Here is a 24,149-nt window from a genome sequence, read left to right as displayed (position 1 = left end):
ATCCCAAGCAGGCTCCACCCTGTCAGCGCAGAGCCCCATGCATGGTTTAATCTCACGAACCATGAAATCGTGACCTGAGCTGAAATCAGGAGTTGGATGCTTAACTGACAAAGCTACCCAGGCACCCCATTTTTTTTTATTTTTTGTTTTTTATGGTTTTTTTTTAAATGTTTATTGGTTTTGAGAGAGGGAGAGAGAGAACCCCAAGCAGGCTCCATGCTTAGCGTTGAGCCTGTCGTGGGGCTCACTCTCACGACCTTGAGATCATGACAGGTGCTGAAATCAAGAGTCAGACATTCATCCTACTGAGCCACACAGGCGTCCCTGCCCCCATTATTATTTTTTTTTTTTTTAAGATTTTTAAAATTCTTTTTAAGCAGTCTTTATACCCAATGTGGGACTCCATTGACCGAGCTTGCCAGGCACCACAATCAGGAAAGGTTTTTTTTTTTTTTAATTTTTTTTTTTTTTTTAATGTTTACTTAGAGCACAGAGCCCAATGCGGGGCTCAAACTCACGGACCGCGAGATCATGACCTGAGCCGAAGTCGGCCGCTTAACCGACTGAGCCACCCAGGAGCCCCAGGAAAAGTTTTTAAAAATAATTAGTGTTTCTTTTTTTTTCTGCTGGCCTTATGGCAAAATAAATTGCTTTTAAGAGCTGTTCACCAACGTTAGGGGCGCCTGGGTGGCTCAGTTGGTTAAGTGTCCAACTCAGGTCATGATCTTACGGTTTGTGAGTTTGAGCCCTGCATCGGGCTCTGTGCTGACAGCTCCGAGCCTGGAGCCTGCTTCGGATTCCATGTCTCCCTCTCTCTCTGCCCCTCTCCCGCTGGCACTCTGTGTGCATCTGTCTCAAAAATAAATAAACGTTAAAAAAAATAAATAGGAAAAAAAAGCTGTTCACCAGTTTTAATAGTAATTTGCGCATTAGATTTTGAGATCACAGAAGTTGATAATTAAATTGCTTTCATCTTCATGAACCGTTAGGTTGGCCGTATAATTTAGGGGAGGATACAGTGCAGAACGTATTTGTTCTCCTTTGAAAGTACATTTTCTGTTAAATATTTTACCTTTGAAGTGAAATACCATTTTAATGCTGGCCAATACAATATTATCTTAGTGGTGTTTTTCCTTTTCAGATTCAAGGGGCAGAAACGGAATTCAACTCGCTGGTAAAATTGAGCCATCCAAATGTAGTACACTACTTTGCGATGAATCTCAAAGAGCAAGATGACTCCATCGTGGTGGACATTTTATTGGAGCATATTAATGGGGTCTCTCTCGCCGCACACCTGAGCCACTCAGGCCCCATCCCCGTTCATCAGCTCCGCAAGTACGCAGCTCAGCTCTTGTCGGGCCTCAGTTATTTGCACAGCAACGACGTGGTACACAAGGTTCTGAGCGCATCCAGTGTCTTGGTGGATGCAGAGGGCAATGTCAAGATTACAGACTACAGCATTTCTAAGCGCCTAGCAGACATTTGCAAGGAGGACGTATTTGAGCAAAGCCGAGTTAGTTTCAGTGACAGTGCCCTGCCTTATAAAACTGGAAAGAAAGGAGACGTTTGGTGTCTTGGCCTTCTGCTGATCTCCCTCAGCCAAGGACAAGAATGTAGAGAGTACCCTGTGACCATCCCTAGCGACTTACCAGCTGACTTCCAAGATTTTCTAAAGAAGTGAGTATCACTGAGATTCTCTCTAATTGCTCTTTACTCCTGAACTTTGGACTGCGCTTGAATGTGCTCACCATCTAAGGGATGTGTTGAAGCTGAAAAGTTAGGAGCAGGATTGGAGTTTATTCTTTGTCCTCCCAATCTTTCCCCAGCCACATAGGTTCTGTTTTCTTGCTTACGTTTTCATTCCCTTAGTTCGCCCATTCTCCTAAATTCACTTGGGCTTAGTAATAGATTTCCGAGCTGCTTTGGGGGAGAGCCTGGTATATCTAGGAAGTTAACTGGGAGGAATGCCCCAAGTATTCCAAATGGAAGACCCTCTTTGTCTCCCTTTGCTCCTGGTTCCTCAAGGATCAAAGACAAGGCCTCCGCTGTCTAGGAGTGTGATTCTGCCCCTTGTTCTTCGTAACCATTCTTCACTGTCATTGTGTCATTCAGCCAAGTCCTAGACGGCAGTGACTGTCTCACACCAGCCATAGGATTTTTCGATACTTGTAAATTCCAGGTGCACATTTCATTGTAGAGCCAAGTCTAACTGCATCGAGAGAATCCTTACTGAGGGGCTCACCTAAGGCCTACGGTTTTTGTCTGGGTCCTTCCCTTTAGGACTTTGCAGCTTAGCCCTGCCTCTGTGCTGTGTCCAAGCCAGACCTAGGTGCTCTGGGTTTCTCTGTGAAAAGGGAACTAAGATCTCTTCAGTCTGGGCTTTTCTAGATACTCCCCTGGTCCTGCCCTCCTGCAGAAGTTGACCCGGACTGGTTTCTTCCCTTTCCTGCACTCTGTCTTGTTTCTCACTATTTCTTTTTTCCAACCATTCACTTTTATCCACTCCCTCCATTTCTTTTTTAATCTTTTTATTTATCTATTTATTATTATTTTTTGATGTTTATTTTTGAGAGAGAGACAGTGTGAGTGGGGAGGGGCAGAGAGATGGAGACACAGCAGACTCCAGGCTCTGACTGTCAGCACGGAGCCCGACATGGGGCTCCAACTCACGGACCACGACATCGTGACCTGAGCAAAGTTGGATGCTTAATCAACCGAGCCACCCAGGCGCTCCAATTTAATTGATTTTTTTTTAATGTTTATTGATTTATTTTGAGAGAGAGCGCGAGCAGGGGGAGAGGTGCGCAAGGGAGAGAGAGAGAGAGAGGGACAATCCCAGGTGGGCGCCACACCAACAGCAGAGAGCCCCATGTGGGACTCGATCTCACAGAACAGTAAGGTCATGACCTGAGCTGAAATCAGGAGTCAGACCCTTAACTGACTGAGCCACCCCGGCGCCCCTCTTTCTTACTCTTTTTTTTAATTTATTTTTATTTTTTTTTTTACATTTATTTATTTTTGAGACAGAGAGCATGAACAGGGGAGGGTCAGAGAGAGAGGGAGACACAGAATGGGAAGCAGGCTCCAGGCTCCGAGCTGTCAGCACAGAGTCCGACACGGGGCTCGAACTCACGGACCGCGAGATCATGACCTGAGCCGAAGTCGGATGCTTAACCGACTGAGCCACCCAGGTGCCCCTCTTACTCTTTAACATGGTTGTCCTTGAGACTTTTTGTATATTCCTCCCCCATCCTAGACTGGTTTGATGGACTGTTCGGTGAAGAAGTTGCCGCATAGTGTTGCACTTCCTTTGCTGTCCAGCCGCAGTTAAAAAAAAGAAAGAAATCGTTCACAAACGGCACCAGCATGGCTACATTTCATTTGTAGTTGTTTGTTTTACTTACTGGTGAATCCCCTGGACAAAGATTCTGTTCAGCTCAGTCTGCGTGATAGGAAGGAGCCCAGACTGGAGCCGGACCGCTGGATTCAGATCCCACCTTTCCCCCTTAGAATTCTCTGAGTTCTTAAGTTCTCCACCCAGAGTTGTATCCTTGTAAAATGGATCGTTTTAATTTACTAATTTACTTTTAATTTAGTCCTTTAATAATAATATCACTGCCTCCCTCAGGAGGTGGTTCGAGGGATTGAGTGAGCTCAACACCTATCCGGTGGCCTGTGCTGTGCTGTGGTTAGGGTTAGTTAGCACCGTCCTCTGGAGAGAGTACAGTAAGCTTCCAGGCTTTTCATCCCTTTTCAGAGCTGGACCTAACATTTGCCTCCACTACTTATGGCTGCCATGGTGCCAAAATTGGTGGCTCAGAAAATTTCATCTTTTTTTTTTTTTTTTTAAATGTCTGTTTATTTTTGAGAGACAGAGACAGAACGTGAGCAGGGATGGGACGGAGAGAGAGAGGGACACGTAGAATTCAAAGCAGGCTCCTGGCTCAGAGCTGTCAGCCCAGAGCCCCACGCGGGGCTCGAACCCACGGACCACGAGATCATGACCTGAGCCGAGGTCGGACTCTTAACTGAGCCAACCGGTCACCCCAGAAAATTTCATCTTTTTAACTGAGCTCCTGGAGGCTATAAAATCTCTTTATTTTTTTGAATTTACATCCAAATTAGTTAGCATATAGTGCAACAATGATTTGAGGAGTAGATTCCTTAAATGCCCCTTACCCATTTAACCCATCCCCCCCTCCCAGCTATAAGATCTCTTAAAGATATGGTTTGTTCTAGGAAGGCTTTACGGTTTTTCTTGATTACTGTCACAGTTGAGTTAGAGTTGACAATATGCTTCAGAAACCTGACAGGATGTGTATAGGGATGTTCATTGCAGCATTTTTTTTTTATGCATGTGAAAAATTAGAAATTGTCTAAATGTCCAACAGTAGGAAGAGAAGGTGTATGTAATGTAAATAAATTCTGGTAAGTTCAGAAAGATCTTGGAAAGATCTCTAAGACACGTGGTGTAGCCTTGTAATATATAATAAGAAATATTTATTTGGTCTTCATCCCTGTTTGAAGCACAGAGCTCTCAAAACATTGGAATTTCTGAAGTGATGAGAGTGGTAAGGGTGTCCCTTGTTATGTTGATGAGGTAAATTTTGGACCACACCGGAGGATGGGGCTGGTTGCCCAGAGAACTGACCTGAGAACCCACCCCTCTCACCAATCACCAGTGGCCAATGATTTAATTAATCATGCCTATATAATGCAGCTTCCATAAAAACCCAAAAGGTTGGGGTTTGGAGAACCTCCAGCTTGGTGAGCACATGGAGATTTTAGGAGGCAGGTGAGCCTGGAGGGGGGGCATGGAAGCCCTGTGATGTCTCCGCACACCTCACCCTAATGCATTTCTTAATTTTTACAAAAATTTTTAAGGTTTTATTTATTTTTGAGTGAGAGAGAGTATGAGCAGGGGAGGGGCAGAGAGAGAGGGAGACAAAGAATCCGAAGCAACCTTCAGGCTTGGAGCTGTCGGCACAGATCCCAACGCAGGGCTCAAACTCGTGAACTGCAAGATTGTGACCTGAAGTCAGACGCTTAAATAACTGAGCCACCCAGGCACCCCTTGCTCTATGCATTTCTTCTAACTGTTCCTGAGTTATATCCTTCCATAAGAAACTGGTAATCTAGTAAATGTTTCTCTGAGTTCTGAAAGCGCTCTAGCAGACTAATGGAACTCAGGGAGGGGTTGTTGGAACCTCTGATCTGTAGCTGGTTGATTGAAAGCATGGATTGTGACTGGCATCTTCAAGGGATTGGGGGGCAGTCTTATGGGATCGAGCCCCTGACCTGTGGGATCTGATGTGGTCCCCAGGTAGGTGGTGTCAGAATTGAGTTGAATTGTAGGACACCCAGCTGGTGTTAGAGAATTGCTTGGTCCCCCTCCCTGCTAGTCCCCCAACAGTGGAATTGAGTACAGAACCTTTTACAGGATCAAATGAAAAAAGCAAGTTGAGGATTATACAGGGTGAAGTCGTTAGAAGAAAAAAAAAAGTGTCTCTTTTGTATGATTGTGTTAAATGCATAGAAAAATAAAGTCTAGAATGACAGACACTAAAGGGGAAGGGAGGAATTGGAGAGAGTTGGTTTGGTCGAAGACTTTATCATAATCAATAAGGTTTTAACTTTTGCAAGGAGAAGGCATTCTTGTTTTACTTCAAGGTAGTTAAAATTAACCTTAAATTTAGGGGAAAAAGCCATATCTTACACAAATGCTTTTATTGTGATTTTTTTTTCTGTCCTTTTCAAAGTATGAAATTAGGAGTACTTGGCATTTTAGTGCTGACATAAAAAAATAAAATGTTCCCCTTTAAGGTAGTTGCTGCCACCACTTGATAGCTACAGATTTTAAGTATAGAAATCAGAGTGATGGTTGGTTCTATTAGAAACATTGTTGATAATTAGGGTCAGGTGCTACCCAGTGGTGCTGGCTTGGGTCATTGTCAATACAGCCAGACAGCTGAGATCTTTTAAAACAGTGGTTCTCAGGTTTTATGTTGAATTGAAACCACCCGGACAGCTTGGTGAAGCACAGATTTACTGCCCAGACCACCAGAGTTGCTGATTTACCAGGACAGGGTTGGAATAGAATTTGTAACAAATCCCCAACAATACTGATAGTGAATGCTACTGGTCAGAGACCCCACCTCGAGAACCACTGGGTTAAAGGCTTGGCTTCTCTTCCTTCATTAAAAAACAAAAATTATTTATTAGAACACCAAACCAGGTTCAAGGAATGAGAATGAAAAGAAAGTATGTGACAAAATGTGGGATTTTAAAAAAAGTAGTCCATAATTGTTACCAGGTTACATCATACTATGACGAACAGGCTTTGTCCAAAGTTTGTCATATTGGGCCCCGATCTTGCATCAGCTTTCAGATTTGCTTGTCCTTTGGAAAGCTTTGTTTTCCACTGGTCCTGGAGAGTCTTGGTTTAGTATGTCAAGCCATTGAACTATTAATGGGAGTGGAAATTCATAACTTGTGCTATCTTAAACTTGTTTAAAAAAAAAATAGTGTTCCATGAGATAGATCTTCCTGCCTCTAAAGACTATACATTTTTTGACTCCCCACTCACGCCCAGCCTGGTGTTCAATATGTATTCACTTATGAGTTCATTTTGGTCCATAAGCAATATGAATTCTCTAATGTGTATTTATTTTAAAATCAATAAAAAAAAACCTTGCATTAACAAGTTTAGTGCTTGTTTTCTGTGTCACTGAGACCCTTTCTTCTCTCTTACTGAGGTGTGTTTGCTTGGATGATAAGGAAAGATGGAGTCCCCAGCAGTTGTTGAAACACAGCTTTATCAATCCTCAGCCCAAAATGTCTTTACTGGAACAAAGTCCTGAAGGTGAGTCTGTTGCCACTCTTTTTTGAAAACCTGCCTGACATTAATTATTTTGAAAGTAAACCTAAAACTGGAACGGACTGCTTGGATCATAGATTTTTATCTGGTTTATGCCGAGCTGTACGTAAATCCTTTCATTGAATGTGTACCATGCACGTGGAACTGTTGTGCCCTCTTGGTTTTTTCCATCCTCGACTGATTAAAGTGTCCATTGGTTAACCCTTCTGGTCACATCACTTTACTGCTGTGCAACCGGATTTCCCTGTCACTACTCAAGTAGCAGATGAGGGATCATCAGCAGAGCTGGGGATGAGGCAGGAGACCTGGGTATGGGTTCTGACCCTATCGCATCGTCATTTCCTTGTTAGCAGTCTCAGCCCCACCTCTGACCTGGGCTCATGTGTATTCCACCTCACCCTACAAGGTGAGAGGAGAAGTGTTCACGGGTCTGTGCCAGGGAAGAGGTACTTTTTCAAACTACCGGTTGGGACCCCTTCTTCCAGCACTTGGTTCCTTACTGGGTTTTGCATCCCTTGCTCTTTTTCTAATGCCTCGTTTGCCTCTCACGTTTTGTTTTATCTCAGACTCGGGAGGACAAGATTATGTTGAGACCGTTATTCCTAGGAAGCAGCTACCCAGCGCGGCATTCTTCAGTGAGACACAGAGACAGTTTTCCCGGTACTTCATCGAGTTTGAAGAATTACAGCTTCTCGGCAAAGGAGCTTTTGGGGCTGTCATCAAGGTGTGGTACAGCGTTGTGCCCGGCGCTTTGAGAGCTCCTCCTCTGTTCATTTCTGCACACAGGGAGTTCTTTTTTTATTCTTATTTTTTAAAGGGAGTTCTTTTTTGAGAGCAGGGAGAGAAGTGAGCACGGCCATTTGAAACTCTGACCGTCATGACCGTTGCAAAGTCAAAGGCTTGAAAGTTCCCCTGGACACGTTAAGAACGTATCATGCCTCCTCCGTTGCCTGATGCAGTCCCTTAATGTGAAAACCGCATGATTACTTGCGGAGCCAGGACCTCTCCATGAAGACCATTTTTCTGAGCTTTGGTTCAGAAAGAAAAGTGTCCTTTTTGTCCCATTTGCTTTTCAGAGGTGCTGTGGATAAAAGGGCTGCGAGGTTAGCGCTGAGGTGGGGTTCACTGGGAAATGGCCCCAGACGGTCTCCATGCCTTGTATTTTCCAGCTGCTCCGGAGAGAGAAAACTAGTGGTGCGTTACGAGGGCGCGCCGTTGTTAGGTCTCGCCTTCTGCGTTCTTGTCTATTTGGGTGACTCATGATTACTTGCCCCTTGAGAAAGAGATTTCAGCTGCTCTTAAGTAATTTTTGGCAGTTTGCCTCCTAGGAGACCCAGGCTGATACTGTGCTATTAAATCCATATAAGATCTGTCATCTTTCACAGAATAAAATGGTCCTCCATCAAGAAGGCATATGCCCATTTAGGATTCTGAGAATGTTATTAGGAAAGGTTACTAGGATTACTGTGGAAGGCCTTTTACACTCCCCTAAATAAATAAATAAATAAATAAATAAATAAATAAAAGAAAGGTGTTTCTGTGGTAATCAGGGACAGAAAGACAATCTTGAGTTTTCTGAAAGGAGGTTATAGTATTATGGAAAATGTTCAACTTTCTTCGTGAAAGTATAGACACTCTAGGTAGACGGTTAAATAGACCTACTATGGGCAGATACCTTGATTGGATAATCACAGTGGTCTTCAGGGGAGTGGATGATTGTTGGGTATGTTATTCATTTAACTCCCACTATAATTTTGGTCAAGCCCTTTAATGTGTTTGTATTTTAGATTTTTGAACACAAACATTACCAAACTCCATTTTGGGTAGGCTCATATAATAAAAACGTCTAGTAATTTAAGCCCCTAAATTTTCTTGTGGTTTTTCGTTCCGAGAGGCCATAGCCCTCACACTCCGCCTCTGTTTCTGGGTTAGGGTAGGGCATTCTGTTCAGTGATCTGGCATTTCAATAGCAGTTGGCCTAAGTATGATTCATGAACCTTTCCATTTTTATTTATTTATTTTTACTTTTTAAAAAAATATTTATTTTTGAGAGAGATGGAGAGACAAAGTGTCAGCTGGGGAGGTGCAGAGAGAGAGGGAGACACAGGATGCAAAGCAGGCTCCAGGCTCTGAGCTGTCAGCACAGAGCCTGATGCAGGGCTGGAACTAATGAGCTGTGAGATCATGACCTGAGCCGAAGTCGGATGCTCAACCAACTGAGCCACCCAGGCACCCCAGCACCTTTCTATTTTAATAAGTGAGTTCCTAGAAGTCTGCAGTGTAGCAAGCTCCACATCCCAATCAGTGACTCCCAAGTGTTCATGATGTGTTCTGAGACTCAAGGTTGAAGATCATGCCAAGACTTTGCATCGTCTTCTACTCTATTAACATGGCAGTAAACAACACAGGGCTACATAGAGCTTTTTGGAGCACATTCCATATTTCAGGTCACATGGCAGGTGGCTCGCAAACCTTATCTTTCAATTTGGTGACATGTTATGAAATAAATATTAACCCCTTTTTTCAGACGAGGGAACTGACTTTCAGAGAAGTTATGTAATTAGCGTGAGGTTACATACATGCACTAACAGATGAAAACCAGCCTTCAGACCTAGATCTGTTTTACTCAAAAGCATGTTTCTTGCCACTGTTTCCACGCAAAGGTAATCTGAAATAATTTTATAGTACTCCTTTCTCTATCCTGGAAGTTATTTACTATACTAATCTAAACCTATGAGAATGATGCTTTATTTTGTATTTTGTCATTAACTAGTTCCTCCCTCCACCCATGGCCAAGTTGTTGCTTTTTATCACCTCATTTGACCTGCACATTGGGTCTGGAATGTTCTGGTGAACAAAAATTTTTCAAAGCTACTTCAGTCAACCCGATGGCATGGTGTAACTGCCAAAGAGAAGATGCCTCTGTGCAGGATGTAGAGACCTGCCTTTGAAACTTTCTCTTGTATTTTTCTTGTTTTTATTTGATTGTGTTCTTAACCACATTTTTTAGTCTTAATACATGTCATCAGTTATAAATCTTTTTTTTTTTTTAATGTTTGTTTATTTTGAGAGAGAGAGAGAGAGAGAGCAAGCAGGGAAGGGGCAGAAAGAGAGGAAGAGAGAGGATCCTTACCAGGCTCCAAGCTGTCTGTGCAGAGCCCAACGTGGGGCCATGAACGGAAAAATAAGACCCGAACTGAAACCAAGAGTCACGGCGCTTAACCAACTGAGCCACCCAGGTGCCCCTCCATCATAAGTCTTCATAACAAAATCAGTGGGCAATAATTGTGTTAATACCAATTTTTTTTTTTTTTTTTTTACTGAGCATCTTTCTCAGTGAGGCCTTGATTGTAAGTGCTTTGCTCGCCTCATTCACTTAATGCTTGCTGATAGTGACCTTTGAGGAAGGGAAGTGGTATATGTACCATTTTATAGATGAGAAAATTGAGTTTTGAGGAAATTAAGTCCTTTGCCCAATTTTACACAGCTTTGTAAGTCGAGAATTAGAATCTGCATTCAACTTAACATTTTTGGAGTTGAGTTAGTGTTTAGTGACTTTGTTAAAAAAAAAAAAACTTGGAGAGAAGCTAAAATTCTGAAACCTTATACTGATTTCAGAAAATAATTCATATATATATATTTTTAAGTTTATTTATTTTGAGAAAGATCATGAGTGCAAGCAGAGAGAGGGAGAGACAGAATCCCAAGCAGGCTCCATGCTGTCAGCGTAGAGCCAGACCCCGGCTCGAACTCCCAAACTGTGAGATTATGACCTGAGCCAAAATCAAGAGTCAGATGCTTAATCGACTGAGCCACCCAGGCATCTGGAACATAGTTCATAATTCAACAATTTCTTAGAAATGGAGATAGCAGATGTGATACTGGGAAAGCAGGAATGTGATTGTCGCTAAAATTAATGATTCAAATAGAGATCATATTTTCTCCAGGTCTCTTATTATTAAGCTAAATACACCTGTCACTTGAGGTGAGATGTTTTCTGTTTTTTGGCAGTCCAGACTTTGTTCAGCTCAAGAGGTTGAAATGCGTGGCTCTCCACTGTAGCTTTTGGTCCTCATTCAGAACCAAGGGCTCGCCTTGTGAAGGGATTGGTGAGGCCATACAGATGTCACCTCTGCATGGCTCTGAGCTGCTGACCTGCACTGGCTTCCTCCCCCTTTTCTCGTGGCAGGTGCAGAACAAGCTGGACGGCTGCTGCTACGCGGTGAAGCGCATCCCCATCAACCCGGCCAGCAGGCATTTCCGCAGGATCAAGGGCGAGGTGACCCTGCTGTCACGCCTGCACCATGAGAACATCGTGCGCTACTACAACGCCTGGATCGAGAGATACGAGCGGCCGGTGGGCCTGGGGATCCTGCCCTCGGACTCGGAGTCCAGCCCAGGGACGCCCCAGGTTCGGGACGGGCGAGGTTTGTCCCGGCCTACCGCACAGGACAGCGGCCGGGACGGCCCTGGCAGCGTGGAGGCCACTGCGCCACCGCCCATCCTCAGCTCAGTGGAGTGGAGCACCTCGGGGGAGCGCTCGGCCAGCGCTCGCTTCCCCACCGCTGGCCCGGGCTCCAGCAGCGACGAGGAAGAGGACGACGAGGAGGAGAACGACGGTGTCTTCTCACAGCCCTTCCTGTAAGATCATCCGCGGGGGCGCCAGGCCCACCCCTGGGGGAAGAGGATTCAGTGAGAGACCCGGGCTTTCCCCGTGTTTCCATACACAAACGTGTGCATGTTGAAAAAGTAACCAGATTCAGTCCAAAGGTGTTTTTCCCCCACTGTTGTCACAAGATCTCCAAAATCCAAGCCCTGAAGGAAGGAAAAATAGGAATTCCTTCCAATACCTCACTTTAGTACATTTGATAGGAAGTTTATAGAGAGCATTCTTTTTTTTTTTTTAATTTTTTTTTTTAACGTTTATTTATTTTTGAGACAGAGACAGAGCATGAACGGGGGAGGTCAGAGAGAGAGAGGGAGACACAGAATCTGAAACAGGCTCCAGGCTCTGAGCCGTCAGCACAGAGCCCGACGCCGAGCTCGAACTCACGAACCGCGAGATCGTGACCCGAGTGGAAGTCGGACGCTTAACCGACTGAGCCTCCCAGGCGCCCCTAGAGAGCATTCTTTTGGATAAGTGTTTCCAACTCTGGGACGTTGAAAAACTAACCTGGAGTCTTGACATGGGGCCAACTGCAGTTCTAAAAAAGGGTTTACCAAACCAATAATTACGATCCTGAAGTTTATGCTTCTCAGAAGCCACTCTGGTCATCTTTTACTTTCCTGGTTGGATTACATTCTATCCAGTTGGATACAGTTGATCATAATTCTTAGCTGTTGAATTTATAACCGGGAATTTGATTTCTTCAGTATTTCTCTATTTTTCTTTTTAAGACCTGCTTCAGATTCTGACAGTGATATCATCTTTGAAGATGAGAACAGTAAGAGTCAGAATCAGGTAAATATGTAAATAGAAATTACACCATTTTATCATGGGTGGGCTTGTAAGAAAACTAACGTTTGACATTATAAGCCTCTCATAGAATAATAAAGCCTTGCTCTGATTTGCAAATATAGAAACTTTCAATGTTAAAAATGTGGTTGTTTAATTTATTTGCCATTCCTATGTTCATTTATAGGCCTTAATTTATCCGCATAATCAAACATGCTCGCTTGTAGAAGAGAGGAGTAAATGGACATGCTGGTTTTATTTCATTTTGTCTTGTTTTTGAGAGACAAAGATCGTGCCTGCACACAAGGGAGGGGCGGGCAGAGGGAGAGGGTGAGAGAGAGAATCCCAAGCAGGCTTCGTGCTCTTAGTGCAGATCCTGATAAGGGGCTCAGTCTCACAAACCAGGAGATCAGAACCTGAAACAAAAATCAAAGGTCAAACACTTTTAACCGACTGAGCCACCCAGGTGCCCCTTGTTTTGTTTTGTTTTTTTTTTTTTTTTCAACGTTTATTTTTGGGACAGAGAGAGACAGAGCATGAACGGGGGAGGGGCAGAGAGAGAGGGAGACACAGAATCGGAAACAGGCTCCAGGCTCTGAGCCATCAGCCCAGAGCCCGACGCGGGGCTCAAACTCACGGACCGCGAGATCGTGACCTGGCTGAAGTCGGAGGCTTAACCGACTGCGCCATCCAGGCGCCCCTTGTTTTGGTTTTTAAGTGCAAACCATTTCCTAGAAGATTTGGGGAAACTTTATGTGGTTGCGGATGCCAGTTGAATTAAGTAATTAAATAGCGTAATTGTGAAGTTATGTTGGTCTCTATGACCAGTTAATCTTGATCATTTTATTCTCCCTACACCGTTCTCAAGAACAGTGTTTTAACAGAGTCGTGATCCTGTAACGGGTTATGAAATCAATTTTGAGGGGCCACAACCAGCTTTACTTAATTTTTAATGCCGCCGAGAAGAATAGAGAACACCGGAGTGCGTCACACTAGTAAAGATAAGCTGTATACCGTGGCTCTCGTGAGTGTGCGAACTGGGTGTGATACATCTGTTTCTTCATGTGGATCGTGGTCTGAAAAACCAGTTTGAAAAAAGGGTCGAGTGTCATGGCTTTATTCTCTACGAATAGAAACAGAATTATAAGGGTGCATTCAGTATAGATAAAGAAGTCTACATGTAGGCCCTGTTAGATAAGCAGTTACATTGAGGTGAAGGAGGGTCGACTGCATGAGCCAACATTTCTTAGGTACTTCCTTTTTTTAATTAAAATCACCTTAGACGACTCTTGGTTTAAAGTTACAAATTGTAAATTTAACTGGGAATAATAGTATAAGTAACCTAACCTACTGCTTTGGTTTCAGCATTAGTCATGCATTGAAGTATTATGGGAGCACCAAGTTTATAATCCTGGTTTTACTTGGTTGAGGGCAACATGCCAGGGGACATTCTACTTGATGAGTAAAAGCCTCCAAGAGATTAACAGTCTTCTGCAGATAATCCTCAGGGTATTTAAATGATTCAAGAGTAGAACCTGATGGTTTGCACAACAGAGAGGTCGGGGTTTTTTTTTTCTTCGATAAAAAGGAAAAATGTTGAAAAATGCTCCCACAAACAAACTATAAATCAGTGCCACCGACTTGATGGCAGTGATGCTCGTGTTCCATTTCAGCTTCCGTTCTTGAGTTCTCATGTGTTCGTCTTGCATTAGGATGAAGACTGCAATGGGAAGGACAGTTACCATGAAAGTGAGCCATCGGCGACCACTGAGGCTGTGCACTACCTATATATCCAGGTAGGGCCTGGCACGTGTGCGTCCTGGTGACACGGCAACTCCCAGTGGTTGCTGGCGGGTATGTTTCAGGAGGCTGGAGCAAGACAGTGGGCAGAAGAGGGCTCACCCGCACTGCCAAAGATTAATTGGCCGGAGAGGATTGTAACATGGCGCCCCTCCCCCTAGCCTTGAACTCATGCTTTCTGTACCATAACAGCACAGGGCAGGGCTCTGGACTCAGGCTGCATAAGTTCTCCTCCTGCACCCCCCAGTCACAGCTGTGTGAGCCCAGGTGAGTTGCTTCCGCCTTCTGTGCCTCTGGTTCCCCGTCTCGCTGTCTCAAAGACTTGTGAGAGATAGAAGAGGTAAAGACCTGAGAAAAATAGAAGAAGTAACGTCTCTAGGGTAATTAGAACCATCTGAATTCCGTAAATGCCAGACTGTGCATGGACAGAAGTTTCACTCTAACAAGTTGAATCTGGACAGGTAAGGCGTGATGCGTACACATCCTTGCATGTGCGGAAGAAACACCAACGTGGCTTTAGGCAGAGTGTCCTGGAACCTCTGGCAGACAGGCGCCTTAGGCAAACCAGTTCCAGTGAGGCTTTACTGAAAGGAAAGCCTGCTCACGTGTCTGAGGGACAGAGTCCTGGCCAGTGGTGAGCTCTGGCAGCAGAGGGACAGCCACGTATCAATGAGAAAAACTTGTCTCTCCCCAAGTGAATAGGGCCATGTGTCATTATTAGTATTTTTCAGTCATATCTATAAGGAGGGAGATCTTTAAGTGTGAGACGCGGTACTGTGTGCCAGAAGTAGTGTTTCCAAAGAGACTAATGAGGTGGTTGCTTTCCTACAGTTGGAGCTGGTTTTAAGTATTCCCTAACATAAACGTCTTTCAGGTACCATACAACACACATAATAAAGCATCTGTTCCCCGAACCACTAACTGAAGTATGTACTATGTGCCATTAGGCTCTAGACAGGAATCAGAAGTATATAAGGGAGGTGCGTCCGAGGTGCGGTAGGATCATGGTCTGGGAGTCTCAGGCCCTCGTGAGGACTAGAGAAGGAATCAGAATCTGTAGATGGTTAACCTGACCACGAGAGTGTATCCCTGTCCTCTAAAATGGCATGTTCCTCTCTTTAAAAACAGTAAAATCCTTCTTCATGAGAAATCTCAACTCTGGCCCTGGTTTGAAACCGATAGGCTCGTTTTACTAGTTTCATAAATCAAATGCTACGTGTTGATCTAAGGTATTTAAATGATACTTCCTTGTTTTCTGATACATTAATATATAAGGAAGGGTGAGAAAGAGCCCTATCCTGAATGTTTTGATATTTGTAATGTTTTGCTCGAGACTTGAAGGTCATTGTCATGGATTCAAAGTAAAAATGATAGGGGCACCCAGCTGGCTCAATTGGAAGAGCATGTGACTCCAGATCTTGGGGTTGTGAGTTCGAGCCCCACGCTGGGTTAGAGATTACTTAAAAATAAAATCTTTAAAAAAAAAAAAGCACAAACGAGAAAGACTAACGACATCATTAGATTTTTAATTAGCCTTTCTTGGAAATTGGGGTTTGGAAACAGTCTTGTAAAACAAAATTTTGTGTAGTTCTCAGTTTTTTCATTATTTGAAAAATAATAGAATTATTTATCACAAGGTTTTAAACAAGTCTTATGTGTTTTAAGTGAACGATAATATGAAAACTAAAATGGTTATGCTGGGGTGCTATGATTATGCCTCTTTCCCCCCAATTTTTAATACTTTTGGTTTCTGTTTTCAGTGTAAAAACAAGCCTTTCCTTTAACTATTTAAATTCCACAGCACAAGTTTTAAAATGGAAGATTACATTAATCGCCATTGTCCTCCTTAATTGAAACCCTGTACAATCAAATGCTGCCTGGTCTGTTCTTGCCCCCAGATGGAGTACTGTGAGAAGAGCACTTTGCGAGACACCATTGACCAGGGACTGTATCAGGATACCATCAGACTCTGGAGGCTTTTTCGAGAGATTCTGGATGGATTGGCTTATATCCATGAGAAAGTAAACTTTATAACATTTCATACCTGAAAACTTTATGTAAAACTTATGACAAAAAATACTGTGAGATTGGAGAAACACAGAAACAGAGGGTATAAAGTGTGAAAGTTCAAAGAAAACACTGAAGGTTAGGACAGGGGCCAGCAAACTGGCTGTGGGCTCAAATTCCACTTCTACCTGCATTTATACAGCCTGTGCGCTAAGAATGGCTTTTACATTTTGAAAGGGTTGTAAAAAAAACAAAAGAGAGGGGTGTCTGGGTAGCTCAGTTGGTTGAGCCTCTGGCTCTTGATTTCGGGTTAGGTGATGATTCCCGGATTGTGGGATCAAACCCATGTCAGGCTCTGCACTGAGAGTGGAGCCTCCTAGGGATTCTCTCTCTTTTTCTGTCTGCCCCTCTCCCCTGCTCGCTCGCTCTAAATTTTTTTTTTTTAATTTTTTTTTCAACATTTATTTATTTTTGGGACAGAGAGAGACAGAGCATGAACAGGGGAGGGGCAGAGAGAGAGGGAGACACAGATACGGAAACAGGTTCCAGGCTCCGAGCCATCAGCCCAGAGCCTGACGCGGGGCTCGAACTCCCGGACCGTGAGATCGTGACCTGGCTGAAGTCGGATGCTTAACCGACTGCGCCACCCAGGCGCCCCCTAAATTTTTTTTTTAAAAATTGTTTTTTTGGGGCGCCTGGGTGGCGCAGTCGGTTAAGCGTCCGACTTCAGCCAGGTCACGATCTCGTGGTCCGGGAGTTCGAGCCCCGCGTCAGGCTCTGGGCTGATGGCTCGGAGCCTGGAGCCTGTTTCCGTATCTGTGTCTCCCTCTCTCTCTGCCCCTCCCCTGTTCATGCTCTGTCTCTCTCTGTCCCAAAAATAAATAAAAAACGTTGAAAAAAAAAATTTTTTTTTTAAATTGTTTTTTAAATCAAAAGAGGAAGAGTATTTCATGACGAGAAAATTCTGTGAAATTCAGATGTCGGTGTCTACAAATAAAGGTTTATTGGGACACGGCCATGCTTGTTTGTTCACACATTGCCTGTAGCTATCTTTGTGCTAAAACTGTGGGTGGGATTGAGTTGCTGTGACAGAGACTGCATGGCCCTAAAGCCTAAAATATTTATCTGATTTACAAAGATTTCTGCAGCTTCTGGGTTAAGTGGAAGTATTTGAACACATACCAAAAGCAAAGATGATTCCTTGAGTTGTTTTAAATAAAGGAAGAGTGTGGGGCGCCTGGGTGGCTCAGTCGGTTGAGCGTCCGACTTCAGCTCAGGTCATGATCTCGCAGTCCGTGAGTTCGAGCCCCACGTCGGGCTCTGTGCTGACAGCTCAGAGCCTGGACCCTGTTTCAGATTCTGTGTCTCCCTCTATCTGACCCTCCCCTGTTCATGCTCTGTCTCTCCCTGTCTCAAAAATCAATAAACGTTAAAAAAAAAAAAAATTTTTTTTTAAATAAAGGAAGAGTTTGATTAACACAGGCCCAGTTATTTGATTCTAATGGCTTAGTGCTGTCCTTCCTAGGAACATGGAGAGACCAGAAAGCCACCTAGCAAGAGTAGAAATGAGACTGAGAAACACAGCTCGCCACATGGTATAAGATGTCATTTTAGAGAGTTAGAGAATGTCACATCAGTGCACATGGTAACGGCGCTGCTTACATTTTAAAAATGGGATTATCTAATGCATCAGTCAGTATAGGTACTTTTTTCCCCCTTTGCTTCAATTTTCTTTAACTTAAAATATTCATACTATAGTATATTGATACTAAAAAGCTAGGCCCGTAATTCATCTAGTTTATAAATGATTTTGTGGGGCACGATTTGCAAGGTTGGAAATAAAAAGGAGTTCTAACGGCAGCCATTAGAACTCTGTGGCTGTGAGATCACCTGGGTTCCTAGAAGTGTGCCCCGAGCCCTCTCCTCCTCTCCATCTAATCTGTTCAGCATCTGTTAATCATCTACTGGGTGTCTAATACTGTGCCACACCTCGAAATGCAGACAGGCACGAGGATATGACAAACCCTATGCTTGAAAGGGACTTGCTGTGGTCTGAAGGAGCCACACTTTACCTTCACATGACAGCGAAGCGATCATACAATAAGGTGTTTTCATTACATTCTAATTATTTCCTGTATTAGCATACCTAAAACAATAAGCATCATGAGGATGCTGTCAGGAAGGGGAGAAAGCCGAGTTCACGTAACAGATAATCATTGGGCAAGTACTTACGTGTGTGCTAAGTTGAATTAGAATCACTGTGGAAGCCTTCATGGGTGAGCTGGCGCTTGGAACTGCTGGCACAGTTCAAATGAGTGGAGAAAACAAGAATTTCTTAGGAAAAATAGTGAAGAAAATAAGAGATGGGATGAAAACGGTGTGTGTCTCCCCAACCAGAGCAAGGGTTTTAGGGTGCCAAAAGGAGAAAGACTGGGAACCTAGTGGAAGGGGCCCTTGAATGCCCCCTTGGAACCATTTGGATTTGATCTGATCCAGGACCATCAGGAGGTAAACTGGGAGAGGGTGGCAAGGTCATTGGCAGGACGATCGAGAGACCGTGCAGAGGCCATATGGCCTGGACCAGTGTGGTCTGCAGGGGAACACCTCATCTGCTTCTCATTACTTGCTTGGTTGGCCTTTGAAATTAGGAAACAGGTATAACTATAAACTGTATTTGGGAAACCGTTCTTTGCTCTCTTCCATCAGGGAATGATTCACCGGGATTTGAAGCCTGTCAACATTTTTTTGGATTCCGATGACCATGTAAAAATAGGTGATTTTGGTTTGGCGACAGACCATCTAGCCTTCACGGTGAGTATTTTTCAGATTAGACTATGCCTGAAAAATGGCCCCGTATGCCTTCGTTATCCTCATAACTTTCATGGTTACGAGGTTCACTGAACTGTGCCATGTAATCTTCAGGAAATTTTACAAGTCGGAAGGGGTGAACTACCACTGATCTTTTAGGCTTTGAAAGGGTGAATACATCTTGGTGAGGATGTTCCACTTGAGAGGTATAAAATTACTGGTTTGTGGATGAGAGTTAGGTCAAAGGCATATAATACTTGATGAAATAGTTTGCTAGTTTGGTCTACCATGCCAGGCACTAGGCTAGATGCTTTACACTTGAGGAGCTTTTAGTTCATTTAGGGAAACAAAGCTAAAAACAAACAACAAACATGAGAAGGGCCAGTCCTAGACAACATGTAACTCAGAAGGTATTTATTTTATTCTTCACAACATTACAGAGTAGTTCTTTATTTTTTTTTTAAATTAAAAAAAAAATTTTTTTTAATGTTTATTTATTTTTGAGACAGAGAGAAACACAGCATTAACGGGGGAGGGGCAGAGAGAGAGGTAGACACAGAATCGGAAGCAGGCTGCAGGCTCTGAGCCATCAGCCCAGAGCCCGATGCGGGGCTCGAACTCGGAAACCGCCAGATCGTGACCTGGCTGAAGTCGGACGCCCAACCGACTGAGACACCCAGGCGCCCCCAGAGTAGTTCTTTAACATGCAAAGCTAAAATAATGTGTAGTAAGAGAAATCGAGATATAAGACCAAAGGCACGAGAAAATTTTGATATAGTTATAAAGACCCAGAAGGGCGGTATAAAGAAACGAACATTTCAGATGGGCCTTAAAGGATGGGTGGGAGTCCAGCAGGCTGAGATTGAGGGCAGACCGGGTAGGGGATCCCAGAGAGAGAGAACAGTGTAAGCAAAGGCCCTGGGGTGAACAGACATGATTAGAGGCAGCAGGCTGTCTGGTTGGTTAAAGCTATGAGTCAAACGGGAGCAGTGATGATGCTGGACAGCTGGGATTCTTCTAGTTGGCAGGCCTTAAGTGCCGGAGGAAGAGTCTTATAGTAAGACAAATTTGCTAGGCATAAAATCTCTAGCACATGCAGTTAATTTTCAGGGTGGTCAGAGAAAGAAAACAGGATCAATGGTGCCATAGGAGCAGAATTTCCAACTGTAGGAGCAAAACCAGAAGGTGAGGTTAGGAGAGGAGAGGGAGGAAACAGAAGGGGACAGTGAGGGTGTGAGCCTGAGTAGAACAGCGGGGCTTTTTAAATTTAAAAAAATTTTTTTATGTTTATTTACTTTTGAAAGAGAGAGAGACAGAGTACGAGTGAGGCAGAGGCAGAAAGAGAAGGAGACACAGAATCCTTAGCAGGCTCCAGGCTCTGAGCTGTCAGCACAGAGACTGACGTGGGGCTCGAATTCATGGACTGCGAGATACTGACCTGAACCGAAGTCAGACACTCACCCCACTGAGCCACCCAGGTGCCCCAACAGCAGGGCATTTTGAAGTGCTAAGACCAAGGAAGGCCCAGATGATGGCATCTTGATCCCCAAGCGAAAGAATTTAACTTGCTATCTGGAGGCTATAGTATAGTGAGTAGATAAGGCCACAGGTTCTGGAGGCCCTGACCTAGGCTAGACTCCTATCCCTGCCGGTGCCTTGTGGCATGACCTTGGGCAGGTTAGTTAGTTAACCTCTCAATACCTCCTGTATAAAATGTACCTAATGCTAATACCAACGTCAGAGTTGCTGGCGGGATAAAATGAGAATACAGGTAAAGCACCTGGAACAGTTCCTGGCATTTCCCTCTTGGGGAAGGCTTAATGGCATTAATGTCAGAGATGCTATTATGGATGGTGGTTCTTGTGACAGGAACCTGTGGAGTGACCCCAGAAGACAGTGATTTAGGGTAACTTGTGAGACGGTGCTGTCACAGGCACAGTTGAGAAAGGTGAGGCTACCTGATTATTGCTAGCACTGACAGTGGAACAGATTGGGTGACCAGCCTCTAAGAAAGAAGAATACAAATTCACCCAGATAAGGAAACAGCAGTGGGAAAGTTAGAAAGTGAGTTTGTTGTTGTTGTTGTTAACATACTCTTAATTTTCCTAGTAAATAGACTGTTTTGCCATTTGCAATGTGAAAATACATTGGTTTCTGTAAGCTATTGGAGCTTCCTGCCACGAAGAAAGAATTCTACGACAAAGTGCCCTTCTCCTTGATCTCATTGGGTTTCCACTGAGTCCTGCATTAGTAGGGTAACTAAACAAAGCATACTTAAAGCTCAGAAAAAGCAGTGTTTTAGTTAGTCTGTGTTCTGTGTATAATTTTTCAGTCTTCATTTAGAAATGGAGAAGCTATTCCTGTGGAATAATAAAGCATTTTAAGAGTGATATTTGACTGGCTTATATTTTTTAGGCTGATGGCAAGCAAGATGATACAGCAGATCACTTGATTAAGCCAGACCCTTCAGGTAAATCCAGAAGCCTGTATATGTAGTGTATTAAAAAGCAGACCACAAAGGTTTTTTATCCCTTATTCTCTCTCTCTCTTTTTTAAATACAAAACACTGCAAATATAATGTATATAACCTGAGGAGTTTGGTTATACATTTATACCCATGAAACCATCATCTCAGTCTATGTCATGAATATATTCATAGTCTCCAAGTTTCCTTCTGCCCTGTTATGTTTTTAATTTTTATTTTTTTTATGTTTATTTACTTGAGAGACAAAGAGCGTGAGCAGGGGAGGGGCAGAGAGAGAGGGGGCACAGAATCCAAAGCAGGCTCCTGCCTCTGAGCTGTCAGCACAGAGCCCGATGCGGGGCTCGAACCCACAAACCGCAAGATCATGACCTGAGATGAAGTCAGCTACTTAACTAACTGAGCTACCCAGGCTCCCCCTCCTGCCCTTCTATTTATTATAATAATAATCATAATAATAATGGTTATGATTATTAATTTAATTTTCTAAGAACACTCAACATAAGATGTACTCTTTGGAGAATTTTACGTATACTATACAGTATAAAATTTCTTAATCTGAAACCTGTTTTTCATCTGGAAAGATTTTATTCTAAAGCAAATTACAGTTAGTCATTAAATTAACAAAATCATGAAAATGCTTTAATTTTATCCCCTTTTTACTATGTTATTTGTTCTTCAGAACTCTGAGAAATTAGAGCTTTGGTTAGAGTAATTGGCTCCCACAGGTAGATAGTTACGCTTTGTCTGACCCCACATGGCAATGTGAGGTTACCTCATGACCTGGGCGTCTGGGGTGTTCATTCTGGCACCACCCGTGTGCAACAGCAAAGACCTCCTGTGTGGAACACAATGTGTGGCCATACATGACTTAGACGTAATGCCTTAGTGAATTGCATGCTGTTTTTTCCTCCAAGTACAGTGAATAGTTAACAGATCATGCTTCACTCTTAAAAAACTTTTTTTTTTTTTTTTTTTAAATAAAAATTTGCCATACTCCTGTTGTTAGAAAGCCTTCCCTCTGCCTTCTTCCACGTAGGTCATTTGACGGGGATGGTTGGCACTGCTTTGTACGTAAGCCCAGAGGTCCAAGGAAGCACCAGACCCACGTATAACCAGGTAAAGGGGAAGCCTTCTGGGGAAAAAAGAAATGTCTCAAGAGTAAGATAACAGTAAGAGCATCAAAAAAAAAAATTTTTTTTTAACATTTATTCATTTTTTGAGAGACAGAGACAGTGTGAGAGGGGTGAGGGGGAGCAGAGAGAGAGAGAGGAAGGCACAGAATCTGAAGCAGTCTCCAGGCTCTGAGCTGTCAGCACAGACCTCGACGTGGGGCTTGAGCTCATGAACCGTGAGATCATAACCTGAGCCAGGGTCGGACGCTACCACTGAGCCACCCAGACACCCCATTAGTAAGAACATCAAGATCACAGTATTTGGGGTTTAGTTACCAGCTGAGATGTTCAGGAACATTCATTTCCTTGCTATGTGTCCACATGCCAATTGAGGTGACTATTCCACATAGTGCACGTGGTGCCCCCGAACAGTAACTGAAACTGGCTTTTGCTGCCAAGGACCTTACAGTCCATCTATCCAAAGAGGATTTGCACTAACCTGGTCCTAGGCTAGGCTCCAGGAATGCAGGGAACAGAACAGTTGACTAATAAGACAGGTGTCTTATTCCAGCCCTTGGGGAGCTTATCCTTTGGGGATGAAATAGACAATAAACAAGTAAAAAATAAAGGAAAGAATCACAAATTGTAAAGAAAAGAAATGAACTCCAGTGACCAGAGTACAATAGGGAGCATCATCTTTAGATAAACAGACCATAGAAGGCTTCCCCAAGGGGATGGCTTTTAGGATAAGGGACAACCACAAGAAGCTGGGAGCTGAGAGAAAGGGTAAGCAGAAGAAATAGTATGCATAAGGAGAGAACTGAGTGAGAGCTTGCTTGGCACGTTTGGGACAATCACAAAGATCGTCTGTGCGGCTGTAGCCTGGTGAGCTATGGGGGAGAGAGGCATGAAGTGAAGCTGGAAAGGAAGATGAGGGTCACATGATCCAGGGCCAGCTTAGCCATGATAGGAGTGTGCACTGGGAGCCAGTGAAGGGTCTGGAACAAGGGAGTTCACTCCACCTGTTGCTGGAAGCTTGCAGGAGTCAGGCGGGGTGGCTGCTAGCTGGAACTAGAGCAGGAGCAGTAAAGATGGGAAGCGTGCTTCCTGTAAGACACTGCGGAGGGGAGTCGACAGGCTTCCTGACAGAGTGGATGTTGGGTCAGGAAAAGGAGGGTATGAGATGGTGCTCAGGTTTCTGCTGCAGCAGCTGGGGGAAAGCTAGCTGACTGAGATGGGGAAAGACAAAGGGGGAGACAGCAGGAAAATTCCATTTGGGGGCCAGTGTTGAGTTGGAAATGCCTGATGAGAGATCCAGTTAGAGATTTCCAGTAGGTTGTTGAAGACTCAGGACTTGAGTTCAGAAGATTCTGGTCAGACTCAGAAGTATACATAGGAGAGTCATCAGCCCAAGAGGGATTGAAAGCCATGGACTGGATGGGGTCACTTAGGGCAAGAGTGTAGAGCTAAATCTCAAAAATAGACTAGGCCATTCACATCAGAGCATATTTTCAGGCTTGCAATAAAACCCAAGTTTGGGTTTCCATTCTGACAGAGATCGCTGGGTAGTGACATAGAGTTAGGCCTCCAAATACCCAGCAGGGC

The 24,149-nt window shown here is 43.8% G+C and overlaps 1 protein-coding gene and 1 non-coding gene across 2 annotated transcripts in view; both read left to right on the top strand.

The window, feature by feature from the left end:
* The window catches only part of EIF2AK4 (eukaryotic translation initiation factor 2 alpha kinase 4), a 98,965-nt gene that overhangs the window by 32,873 nt on the left and 41,943 nt on the right, over positions 1 to 24,149 (top strand). The window contains 10 exon segments of the mRNA XM_043555682.1: positions 1,142 to 1,677; positions 6,756 to 6,862; positions 7,444 to 7,601; positions 11,067 to 11,518; positions 12,275 to 12,338; positions 14,045 to 14,128; positions 16,031 to 16,153; positions 18,846 to 18,950; positions 21,363 to 21,417; positions 22,469 to 22,548. Coding sequence (XP_043411617.1) covers positions 1,142 to 1,677; positions 6,756 to 6,862; positions 7,444 to 7,601; positions 11,067 to 11,518; positions 12,275 to 12,338; positions 14,045 to 14,128; positions 16,031 to 16,153; positions 18,846 to 18,950; positions 21,363 to 21,417; positions 22,469 to 22,548 — 1,764 coding nt within the window.
* On the top strand, positions 15,511 to 15,583 carry TRNAW-CCA. Its single transcript has one exon. It is a non-coding gene; the product is annotated as a tRNA-Trp (tRNA).

This window comes from Prionailurus bengalensis, chromosome B3 (genome assembly GCF_016509475.1).
Source record: "Prionailurus bengalensis isolate Pbe53 chromosome B3, Fcat_Pben_1.1_paternal_pri, whole genome shotgun sequence".
Lineage (NCBI taxonomy): Eukaryota > Metazoa > Chordata > Mammalia > Carnivora > Felidae > Prionailurus > Prionailurus bengalensis.
This window is presented reverse-complemented; position numbering and strand designations above follow the sequence as displayed.